Source organism: Engystomops pustulosus, chromosome 5 (genome assembly GCF_040894005.1).
Source record: "Engystomops pustulosus chromosome 5, aEngPut4.maternal, whole genome shotgun sequence".
NCBI lineage: Eukaryota > Metazoa > Chordata > Amphibia > Anura > Leptodactylidae > Engystomops > Engystomops pustulosus.
In genome coordinates, this window is record NC_092415.1 from 94611997 (window position 1) to 94625609 (window position 13613).

The window sequence follows — 13613 nt, forward strand, 5'->3', positions numbered from 1 at the left end:
GAAAAAATCCAGTCACTTGTACCTGCAGGTCTGAACAAGAGTCTAGAGAATGTTTTTTAATGAGACCCATTTTAACACGTTTTATATTAAGCTCTCCATTAATTTCATATCTTTTTATATTATTTTATGTATTTATTTATATTTTGTGACGAGGTCACTATTGAATTGGAGAGAAAAGAAGTTTTATGTGTATTACGGCGACCAGAATATGCATTAGGTCACACTGGAAGCTGTTTTCCATGTGTTGGTCTCTTGTAAGACCTGGTACAGGACTCTAATTGCTGGAATGGACACAAAAGTGTGATCACTGCTCCAGACCAAAGTTTCCACATTGCAATGGGTCTAACAATGCTCCAGGTGTACAATCCCTTAAAGAAGGGTGTGGAGCAGTCAGAAGGGGCTCTCTACCTGGAGACACAGAAGCTGGACTGTGTGAGAGCCACATGTGAGTGACACAGGGTTACTGAAAATATTTCCCATGCTGGCAGGGAGAAGCCCTCCAGTGGCTAGTGAGGGCCGCCAAGTGTATAGCTAGAGCCGGACAGGCAAGGATTTTGTTTGATGTTTATTTGGATACTGGTGTTTTCTGGAATAAATGCAGTTTCAACTTGAATCCTGCTGTCCATGAGAGCTTTGTCATTGCCGACCCCCCCATGTTTGAGCTGAACCCCTACAATATGTTGTATATATTTATGTCCATTATCTATTTATTATTTATATTTGTTTGTGTCTTTGTGGCGTTTATATAGATCATATGTGTGTGTTTGTGTGTGTATATATATCCAGACCTCTGTAACCATATTTTCATTGTATATACCTTTCACCCCATATTATCAGTATATCATGGACTCATTAATTATCTCTTCTCAACATCATATATGTTTCCCTTATAGCTATATGAAAATATTTTATATTTTCCTTGTGTAGTTCATCCTACTTGCAATCATCATTCTTATTATCATTATCACCATTATTCTTATACCATTTGTCCCCCCTCCCCATCTCCTTATCAACAGCTCATTTTATTTATTCCTTTCTCCTTCTTCTCCTGAATATTAAACCACTCGACAGGGGAGATTTGTGTTTCCGTGCATGCTCGGATGGCCATCTTTAAACATCGTGCTGCAAGTACTATTCCAATCCATTACGCATGCGCAAGCGACAAATTTGGTCCACTACGCGCACCCATGTCAGTACAACTCCATAATAGTTACCACGCATGCCCAGACGTGTTCTGTACCACATGCGTGGGCTAATCAACTATAGTGTTTACAAGCTTTTCCAATCACCCTTTCATCCCTTGGACTATGTGAGTTCTTTTATTTTATGATATTTTATGACATTTATTGTATAGAGTACAGGCAGTCCCCGGGTTACATACAAGGAGGTTTGTTCTTAAGTTGAATTTGTATGTAAGTCGAAACTGTATATTTTATAATTGAAGTTCTAGACAATTTTTTTGTCCCAGTGAGTTTCAAAATATTTGCTGTAATTGGACCAAAGATTCTCAATAAAGCTTCATTACAGACACTTTATAGCTGATCATTGCAGCCTGGGACTATATTAAAGAGAGCTTCACCAGAGGTGAGAGTGGGCAGAGGGGTTCGTCTGTAACTATGGGTCGTCTGTAAGTCCTTAAGTAAGGGACCGCCTGTATGTGGTGTGTTGTCACTGCTTTAATGTTTATGACCAGGAATGCCTCTATACTTGATGGGTTAATGTATCAGGTTTATGTGATTGGTTGTGTAATTAGCTGTGTTTCAATTGGTAAAATTTGTTATCTTGTTTTTTAGATTTGTATATATTCAGTCAACTTGTGCATCAAGCTTCATTTCTGTCCTAAATTTTGAGAAAGGGTTTTCACCCGAAACACGTCAATAAGGACTTAATTTTGTTACATTATATTTTTTAATATAATACAAAATTTTTTTTTTTTTTTCTTTCATATCAAATTTTAATAATTCTTCTTTCCCACTTACAGACCATAACCATCTCTGATTCTCCTACTCATGAGGGAAAAATCTTCGACTTGGTCTTCTGAATCTCCTACATATCAAATTTTAATTATTCTTCTTTCCCCCTTTCAGACCATAACCTTCTCTTTTACTGTCAATAATTCCTCATCTTCTCAGAATCCACCCACCATTCATACATAACAAAATCTATGTGTCATTAACCCAAGCTCAAATGGGGCTTTATGACCAAGCACTATTTTGCAAAAAAATTCCATATGTCACGTAATATCTTTAGCGCACTTTAACTTACCTAATTGGTTTTGAGATAGTTTTTTCGTGACATGTACTTCAAGTTGGTGGGAAATTTTGCTTGACATATTATGAATTTATTTATGAAAAAAGGTGCATTTGCCAAAAATCTAGAAAAAAATTAGCTATTTTCAAAAATCAAAATGTTCAGTTTTTTAAACGTAATAGTGTTACTACCCAAATTAATTACTAATTAACATTTCCCAAATCTCAGATTTGTGTTGGCGTCATTTTATAAGTGTCTTCTTGTTTATTACGATGCTACAAAGATTAAAAAGATTAAATTAAAGTTCAGTTTTTTAAATTTTCAAGAAAATGTTAGAATTAATTATTTGGGGGACCATTTTATTTCTATAGGGGTGTTTGAAGTTGGATTAATAGAAACCCCCACAAATCACCCCATTCTAATAACGTAAACCCTCAAACTTTTCAAAAGTGCACATAGCAAGTGTATTTAAGCATTTAAGTATTCTACAGGAATTAAAACAAAATGTAGGTTTTATTAGTAATTTTCTAATTTCATTATTAATATGAAAATTCATTTACAAATACATTGGATGTAATCTGTTATGTGGGCGCATTGCAGGGCACAGAAGAGAAGGATAGCTATTGAGCTTTTGTAGAACAGAAGGAAATGGATTCGCTTTCGTAGAGAACTAATCCATTTTTTTGTTTGTTTACAGAGCTGAATAAGGGATAATTTTCTGCAAAATAAATTGTACTTCCTAGTGATGGTACTGTGTATTCCATGGTTTGTAATAGTTGTGGGAAAAAATTCCAAATGCTGTGAAGTTGACAAGAAAATGCATTTGTGTAATATTCTTGCAGGCTTCATTTTTTCCTCTTTCACTGTGCACTCCAAATGACACATCTAACTTATTCTTCTTTTCGGTATGATCACAGGGAAACCAAATTTATATAGGTTTTATTATGTTTTGAAAACTACAAACCTATTGAACAAAAAAAAATATTCTTTAGTTCACCAAATTCTGACGCTAATAACTTTTTCATACTTCAGAGTACAGAGCTGTGTAAGGTGTCAATTTTTTGCTGAACGTGATGATGCTTTCAATGCTACCATTTTGGGGACTGTGCAACCTCTGAATCACCTTTTATGAAAAGATTTAGGTGTAAAATGCAAAATGGAAAAAAAAGTGTTGATTTGGACTTTTGGGTGCATCTTTCCGTTATGGGGTTAACTGCCAGGAATAACCTTACTTATATTTTTATTGACTGGGTATTTTGGGATGCGGTGATACCTACTGTGTTATGATTTTTTACTTTTTACACTTTTTTTATTATATATTGTTTTATCTGTACTTGGGGCCTTAGGGGAAATGTAATCAATTTTATTATTTATTTATTTATTTTTTATTAATACTGTAATGTGACATGAACAAGTGATCATATGATCAGTTGTTCCTACTAATGCACTGCAATAACCATGTATTGCAGTGCATTAGAAGTGTCAGGCTATGCACTTGCATAGGCTGATAGGTGGCTCACTGCTCTTCCCTGCAGACGAGAGAAACCCATCGGCCTAGCCTAAAACACATATGGGTGGTCACTAAGGGGTTACTACACACTAATTCACAGAAAACTTGCGGTCATCATTGTTCTCCATCTCCCCTAAACCTTTCCTAACCTGGCTATTAACCATTATAATGATATCATCAAAAGCGCCGTGGATGAGATGGCACCCTTTTCCATGCAAACTTTTCAACACAGACACAGGCAACCATGGTACTTTTTTCCTTCAGCAGGGCTCCAGGAGTAAATACTCCCATTGGAAATTTCCCAGTCCAATAGCTCCATGGATTTCCTTCCCTCCTGAACCTCACCCTAGTGCTACTTTACTTAATATGCATGCACTATATACTGTACATCAGCAAAAACATCCGCACAGTAGCTTGTATTGTTGTCTCCCATTATGTTTCTGCTAACTCCTTCCTTCAACCCTTACAGTTTCCATACTATGCACTCGACTTAAACTCCTCTTTTCAAAGCCTCTAATGGTCTCCTCAATGTAAAATTCAAAGGTGATTAATCTCTCCCATTCTACTGGATCTCTCTCCATTGTTTGACACAGTAAAACAACTCCTCTTCAGTATCTTTCACTCCATTGGCCTGAAGGACACTGCTCTCTTTGTTTTCCCTATCTCTTAATAGACTTTTTAGTGAATCTCCCTCATCTCCTCTTCCACTTACAGTTAGGGTTCCTCCTTGGCCCTTTGCTCTGTTCCCTCTATTAGGTAGGCCATATATCCTCTGATTCATTCTCGTCTTGATTGCTGTAACTCCTTACTTATCGGTTTCCTCCTATTAAACTCTCAGAACAACTATTTATGCACCTTCCTATTTCTCTTCCCCTTTTTCATTATATTGCTAGGCCAATGCTCTTTGATCTTCCAGTGATCTAAGATTATCTCCTTCTTTAATTCAAATCTCCTATTCACACCTCCACATATTTAGATAAATACCCTTCTACCAAAGTTTACAATGTGCCCTAAAAAACCATCTCTTCAGACAGGCATCATTTCACTAACCTGAGAAGTTCATCTGTCTATGTTATCCATCACTACTTGATAGGATTTAACAGCTTACTATGCAGAGCAAAGCAACCAGTAGTGTAGAAGCACCCTTAATTTTTAAATTATTGATAGGGACTGTTGACTGGTTCATTCAGCATTATTTATTTATTTATTCTTATCCTTTATATATAATGGTTGGACCATTGTACAGACACTGTTACCTCCTATATCCCCCCTCCTTCCTCATAGATCGCAAGCTCTAGTGAGAAGGGTCCTCATTCCCATTTTTTACCTCTGAATATAATCTGTAATATGCTGCAGAATATGATGAGAGTATTTGAAGATTTATTATTTGTTATTATTGTTAAGAGTGGGTAACTGCCTGTTTTTGTCAGTCTAATTGAACCTTCACACTATCTGGCATCTCCTTAGGTGTCACTGATCTGATGTGCAACAGTGAAGGGATCCCCACTCATGAGACGTTTATGACTAATTCTGTGGATATGCTGTAAATGTAAGAGAATACTCCTTTAAATTAGGGAACATCTTTTTCTATAACTCTGTGTTATACTATTCCTCTGTTAAGTCTCCCAAAAGATTATGGATAAACTGACAACTGGGTGTTTCCAATACCCTAGTCAAAACTATGTGTCTGTACACAGTCTGAAGCAGGCAGCATTAATTGGAAAATCTCAGAGTATATTAGTTCTTATAAAGGTTATAGCAGCATTGTTATGGGAGAAATAAATAAATGTATTTCTCTTGATGATCCATTTGTTATATAAGTGTTTCTTTTACACAAGTTACCTATAATGACAACACTGACACAGTCTAATCATTGCTCACAATACCAGATTGTGCCGAGAAACACAACCAACTGGGGACACTCACTTGACCCTTTTATTGGAAAGTAGATTGGCACAAAGCTCTACTTTTCTTACTCTATGCTGACTGATGACAAATTCCCTTATGTATGTAAATTTTTATCTGAGGTGTACAATCTTTATGTGTTTTAAGTGGCTGCTCTTGGGAAATGTAGAGCAAAAACATATTTGAGTACACCTTTTTAGTGAATGTTGCATTTTTGTCCTATGTAGGTGAAGAAAAAGGTCAGCATACTATAACATGAGCTGAGATACTGCTGAAAATCGCAATTAGTACAATAGTATGCAACCTTTTACTTCTGCACATGAGATAGCAGCTGCAAGGCATGCCTAAACACAAGTGTGAACATAGCTGTCATTACAGCCAGGTTCACACTTAGGTTTTTGTGCTAGTTGGATGTTATAGCACAAAAGTACAATGAATATAAATTACGGTTATACTTCCTCTTGTCTCTGGAAGAAATCCTGGTTTTGGCAAAATAAAACGTGCACCAAAATGCAAAAAGTATGATCATACCATAGGAACTGACATGTTTATCCTATATTATTAATGTAGAAAAATATGTAAGATATGCAAAACGAATCAATCTTAATTCTATAATTAAAACATATTGGTAGACCCATCCTTTGCAGGCAAATGTACAGATGGTGAGAAAAATAAACAGACCTGAATTCTTCATGACACCTAGTGTAATACACAGATGTACGGCAGAATTGGAAAGTACACCACATGCTTACAAGTGACACCACCTCACAAGGAATAAAATCATGTATACAACTCTGAAGTCAATGTTGACTTCTACAGCTTGCGCAGTCTCGCATGCAGATAATGTAGCATTCATACACCCACTTAAGCAGATTGTGTTGTTGAAGTCATTTTTCCTTCCATGTATAGTAATCCTCAACGTGCAGTGTTTGAATGGTGAGTACACCTTTCTATAGGGCTGTTAGAGATAGCTGTCCTTTTAATCCCATATAAGTGAATGGAGTTCATTTTTGTGAGGCAAAGTATCGCGTCATCTATATGGGGCACTCTGAGAAACTAATGGTCCCCACTATTGTGATTTCATGATGCATATGCTCTTATATGACTCTGAGCCCATCTGCCAGAATACATTTCTTCTATATAAAATGTATGCACAAAGAAATATATTTATTGTTTATTTATCTAATATTTGTTCAAACACCTCTGTCAAACTCTGAGGGTTGACCTTTTAATAAACCACTTTTACATACCAATATACCAGAGTTATTTTGCTGGTAATTTTACTTAGAATCTTTGCATCTACAGCATTAAAGGGGTATTCCAGGAATCAGCATAATTCATATACAAGTGGGCACTCAAAATATAAGCTAATGTGTAATTAGTTGTTATTTAAAATTTTGCTCCCCTTAGCAGAAAATGCTGGTGACATAGACTGTAATGAAGAATTAAAATGCTACTGGCCCTTTAATCAGTCCGTTAATTTCCTCCACGCGGTCCGTCGCAGAAAAGAAGATGGCCGCTGGTCACATGTCCACATCACATGTCCTGTACCTGCCTGGGCAGGTCATGTGATCACCACTACGTTTGGCTGTAGTCGGTTGGTTGCAGTGCATCCAGTATGGTCAGTGTTGTGGTGATGGCAGTTACACATCATTACTATGGTAACAGAGCAAGAAAACCTGTTACATCATCACTGTTAGCAGAGCATAAGTGGTAGGAGGAGTTACTGAGAACTAAAGGATCATGGAACTTGTAGTTTCCAGTGGCGGCCATCTTAGTGATAACTCCACCTACTTTAGAGAGGCCATAAATTTTGTAAATCATAAAATCATATTATTTTAGCTCCGTTTTGTGACTAATGACATTGAGTATTGTTGTATTCATTTATTTATATCATCAAGGGTTTTTGTGTCAGACGTTCATATTCCCGGAATACCCCTTTAAATACTATTCAAGCAACATTCAAGTTTAATGTGTTTTCTAATGGATATGAGTTATTCAAGGTCACCTGAAATAACCTATATTTAAACTGGAAAGCATAGAGAGGACAATTCAGCCTTTTCAGGATCTGCTTTGGAGAATTATTATCATATTATAGGAACGGTTCACTTTTCATCAGTAATACCACCTTCTATGGTTCAATCCCACAAAGCACTGTGCGACACATGCAGCATGAATCCTGCCAAAGTGTCAGGAAAGGGAATGATTAGCTGCAAACATTCTTATAATTGGCGGGACAGAAGTTGTTTCTCTGGTGTGGAAGCTCTTCTGGTCCCCCACAGAAGATGCTAGTAAACTAGTGGAAAAGATAACTCTCTCCACTGTATGGCATGCTAACAAACATCTTGATATAACACTTCAAGGTAGAAACATTACCTTCCCAACATATTGGTAATCTGTTCCTGTATATTCCTCAAGGAGAAAAAACTGATTCCACATCCAGCTTCTTTTTGAGCGACTCCTTTCACTGTCATTTCCTTGGTTGGGTTCTGGGTCCACTGCTGTTGGTTCTTCACTAGGATTAGTCCTTTCTGGAATAGGAGTTGTGCAGCTTTTCTGGGGTTGACTACCCCAAAAAACAAGCAATAACAAGCATCCCAAAGTCCTCATTTTACAGTAACAGAGCTGTGAGCAGAGAGCATAAACGATGGAGTTTTTTTTTTTAATTCCCAAACCAGGTTATTTCTTCTATTGTATTCAGCATCAATCTTCTTGCTGTCCCATTTCTAGGTCTCTGACTCTCAGCGGATATCTGCAGGAAAATCCAACAGAAATTATAATTTGACATTACTGGACCTACAGCTGTACAGTTAAACAAACAATAAAACCAGCTGAAATGTGCCTTGCCGCTTGTGTTCCCTGCATGATGACTGCACTGATAAAATGAGGCAATGTATTTTAAAAATTCATGGAAAACATCAATTCGCTTAAGAAATATGTCCATTTTACACTGATTTACAACATGTCTACATGCTTCTGTTTATGAGAGAGCAAGATAAAAATGTCTAACAACCTCAACTATACCGTGCTGTGTGCCAAAATGGTAAGGAAATTGCATTCTGTGTAGAGATACAAAAGGTTAAAAAGTATGCCGGAGTGTAGAGTGCATTGCACAGTAAGAAAACTGTGGGAATACTACCGAATTACAGCAGAACGGCACCACATTTACTAAAGAAGACCTGTGCTAGCATTCATTGTAATGCAAGACACTACAGTTTAGCCTACTGTGAAAACATGAATTTGTTTAAGAAGTTGGGTGTAACATTATATTAAAATACATACATTAAGTTACACTGAGAAGAGTGGTAAATGGTAAAACCTCTGTAGAAGATTTACAACTGTCTTTTGGAACTGATTTTTAGAGAGGAAGTTGCTACAAAGTTTAAGTATCCTCTTTTTAGAACAGTTGTACCGTTCCCTCAGTTATCAATCAACCTTTCAAAGGGCTAAACAAAATCCTGGAGGCATTGATTGGACAGTGTAAACGTAAGTAGGGACACATCAACTTTGCACACCCTGTTGTCTATTTGGTGATTTCTGTTACATATTTATAACAGATCTTCGGCTACTACAGTTGTTTTAGAAATACTATCCAAGTCTAGTCACATCTGTTGCTCTGTACTAGTATTTACAACACCCAATATGACATTAAAAAGAAATAAGTCAGTAGTACCTTGATATTAATATACTTTGTGGACAACTTCTATTAAAATGACCAAGGTAAAAAAGTAATTTGCTTCTGATATATTGTAAGAAGATTATCACACGATTATCAGACTCATGATCATGATTAAAGGGGTATTCCGGAAATATGAACGTCTGATACAAAAACCAATAATAAATGAATACAACCAAACTCATTGGAGGACATGTATCATTTTTTTCCTTTGTTGTATAATTGAGCCATTTGGCAGCTCTTTTTTTGTGCCTTATGTATGATCCTGTATGTTCTCTTGTAATACATGTTAAATCTTTTTTATCCTGTCAGGCGCCAATTTTGTCTTCTTTTTGAGACTTTTTGTTGCAAATGTCTCAAATCTACATGGACACAAGCCATGTGAGGGGTTATATGCAGGAGTGGACACTACTTTAAATTTTGGATTTCAGGCTGTGCCCTGCACTGAAGTCACACCCCAGGGAGATGATGACATATGAGGCTGCAGTCACATGGCACATTTTGATTGCATTGATAGACATTACAGCAGCTCAGAAGAGGTGATTAGCCTAATTAAATTACTGTTAACATTTGCATTTACAAAACGTGCATGCAACACGTGCGTTAATCTAGTGTTAGCGTGTGCATTAACCCCTTAAGGACGCAGGGTTTATTCGCTAATTTCTCGCTCTCCACCTTCAAAAATCCATAACTTTTTCATTTTTCCGTGTACAGAGCTGTGTGAGGGCTTATTTTGTGCGCAACAAATTTTACTTGATGTGATGTTATTTATTTTAACATGCCATGTACTGCGAAGCTGGAGAAAAATTCTAAATGTGGTAAAATTGAAAAAAAAAATTCTTGTGGGCTCAGTTTTTATGACTTTGACTGTGCGTTCCAAATATCACCTCAGCTTTATTCTTTGGTTTGGTATGATAGCGGTGATACCAAATTTATACAGGTTTAAGACATTTCCAATAACTAATAACTTTTTCATACTTTGGCGCACGGAGCTGTTTGAGGTGTAATTTTTTGCAAAATGAGCCGTCGTTTTCATTGCTATCATTTTGAGGTCTGTGCGACATTTTGATCACTTTTAATTCCATTTTTTATCTGATGTAAAAAGGTGTAAAAGGCGCATTTCGGACATTTGGCCGTCATTTCCAGTCTCGGAGGTCACCATCGGCCGTAACAATTTTTATATTTTGATAGATCGGGCATTTTGGGATGTGGCGATACCTATTGTGTTTGTGATTTTTATTGTTTATTATGTTTTATATCAGTTCTAGGGAAAGGGGGTGATTTGAATTTTTAATATTTTATTATTTTTTAAACTTTTTTTTTTCTTTTTTTTTTTTCACTATCTCTTAGCCCATATAGGGTACATTAACCCTAGATGGTCAGATCGTTCCTACCATATACTGCAATACTTCTGTATAGCAATATATGGCATTTTAGCAGGTCATTCATTACAATGAGCCACTGGCTCATTGTAACGAATCTGCAGAAGCCATGTAGCCTCAGGTCAAATGGCAACTGGTGGCCGCCCCTTGATGACGTCTTTAAAATGCCGCCGTCTTTAAAATGCTGCCGTCGACTTTGCCGGCGGCAACGGACAGATTAATAGCCACGATCGGTGCAAGCACCAACCTCGGTTATTAGCGGTGGGGGTTTGCTGCAATATGCAACAACCCCCATCATTGTATGAAGAGGAATCAGCCCGTGAGCCTTTTTCATACATTCCCTGTACCTCTGTGCCGTAGAGCTACGGCGCAGAGGGTTAAGGGGTTAAGATTGCGTTTACATTGCGTTTTGTAACTGCAAATGTTAACATTAATGTAATTAATGTAATTAAAATGCCACATGCGACTTCACCATTATAAGTAACCAATAAATAAAAAAAAAGATGTTAATGAAAAAATATGAATTAAAAAAAACAGGTCAATGTGCAAAATGTTAAACATTTAAGACACGTGAAAGAATTCCAATTTACATGTTAAAACAGGCTCCATTAAAAAAATCCTTCCTTTGCACCTGTCCTACAACAGGTGCAGATTTGCTCCTAAAAGTCGCAAAAATAAGCAAAAAAATTGAAAACTAAATGAAAAGTTGCACGGAACATTTGGAAAATAAAAATACATAGGACACACTGCGCAAGGTGCAGACAAAGCTGTACTTTAAAAACGACAGCAAAATTCGCAGTGAATAGTCACAAAAACAGCAAAAGCGAGACAAACAAGCAGAAATAAAGATCCTTTTCCCATAATGTCATTCATGACAAAACGGAGCTTAAATAGTTTGCTTTTATAATTCAAAAAGATGTATGGGCTTTCTAAAGTAGGCAGTGTTATCTCCAAGGCAAAATTATCTCTACAACTACAACTCCCATGATCTAACAGACTGTCCTGCTCTGTTTCAATAGTAACATTGTGTGTAACTGGCATCACTGCACATTGCCCCACTGAGATGGGGCTCGACACAACACTGGCCATACTGGATGCACTGCAACCAACTAACTACAGTCAAATATAGTGATGATCGCATGACCTGCTGAAGAAGGTGCTTGACATGTGATATAGGCATGTGACCAGCGGCCATCTTCTGTCCTTCAGCTTTCTTAAGAGCTTGTATAAAAAATTGTCAACTCTTTCTAGGATAGCTGAGTCTGACACTGAGCTCTCTCTTCAATAAGATGCTTGAATTCCTCCTTCTATTTCTAAGCATGAGAGATCATCTACGTCTATAACATATGGCCTGGCTTCACCTCAGTCCCATTCTGGTGAGTGTGGCTTAGGTGCAAATCCAGGGAAAACCCTTATCCATAACATAGTGACGAGTGAAGAGACTGTAGGACTTATCCATATCCTGCAGACTCTTCAAATGGAGCATCATACCCCTTCTAATCATATAATCATAATCATATAATGATCATCCCTCCTTACACAGTTTTTAAAAATCCCATGGCTTTAAGGGAGCTTTTCCTTCGATGTAAATAGTTTCAGTTGTCAATGAGCATCTCTTTATGTGCCCGGAAGTGACACTTAAAAACATGGCGGAGCGTGGAATATTGGTCTTCTCATTTACTGAAGCCATTGCTTGTAGTTATAGTGTCACAAGTTACCAATTGCAAGCTGACAAGTAAAACTAAACAAAACTGATGCTGCATTGAGGTTATCATTATTAGAAAAAAAAAATGTAAGACAGTTACTTGAAGCCCAGTGAAACAGGGTCTCAGCATTCGTCACACTAATAATTATGTTGTCTTCTTAAACCTGTCACCCAGCTGGTGGGTCATTCTAAATCTGTCAGAAATTGCAAGGCCTGAAATGTGCAATTGTCTGGCACCACAAGAGTCTTTCCATTCCCCTCCGTTTTTACTGCATCCTCGCTCTTTGCCTTTCTCTCTGCCCTATTATAACCACCATGACATTAATAGATGCTACTCTATTCTCCCAGGTACAATTACAGGAAAAAGTAGACAGTATGATCTGCATGCACTAGAATATCAAACCACATACTTTCCCATACAGTGTCATAGAGAATGATTATATATAGAGATATAGTCAAAACTTTATTGTAGCTAAATATAACACTTACATTGTTAAAGGGTGCAGCCATTTACCAGCACTGATAAGATGTATTCTCTGCGCATTTAAACAACCTTGCAATTTACTGCTGGCAAAGGTAAAGAGTGTCAAGTGTCTGCCCAAGCGATTGGAAAATGAGACAGTACACAGGGGTTACTGTATCCACAGGAACAGCAGAAAGTCCTATTAGAAGCTACCAATTAATGACTATGACACAAGCAACTGCAATAGGCTTGTATTTCCAGCACAGAAACATGTAGTTAAGCAGTTCCCAAGAAAACATCTGCTTTTTATTTCATTAGATGTGCCTAATCAGCTCCTGCATTCTGCCAACTCCAGCAAGCTTTATAATTAGTTACTTATATTATCGTTACTGCCGTTTAATGTCCACTTAGAAAAGACCCAAAATATTACCGCTCGCAAAAGGCTTGATTTCTTCTTCTTTTACAGGTCTAATTGACTGCTAGATAAATAAGACAGTAACAACACCTTTCCAAATAAATTGACACAAAGACATTGTTACCGCAGGAAGCGTTATGATTCTAGTGACATTTATTACTAGTTGCCTAGCACTTGACATATAGTCACTGTGTAAGCGTAAAAGGAGGAGACAACAGCAGTGGTTCGCTGGTTTTACCATCTCGCCACACATTGTCTGGTAAACTTATTTAAGCTACAAGAGATACAGCACAATCCTAATTATGTA

At 37.1% G+C, this 13613-nt stretch overlaps 1 protein-coding gene across 1 annotated transcript in view; it reads right to left on the minus strand.

The window, feature by feature from the left end:
- LOC140133094 (cadherin-6-like) overlaps window positions 1-13613 on the minus strand; it is a 208044-nt gene that overhangs the window by 112056 nt on the left and 82375 nt on the right. The window contains exon 2 of the mRNA XM_072152741.1: window positions 8042-8417. Coding sequence (XP_072008842.1) covers window positions 8042-8275 — 234 coding nt within the window. The 5' untranslated portion in view covers window positions 8276-8417. The remainder of the gene's footprint in view (window positions 1-8041; window positions 8418-13613) is intronic.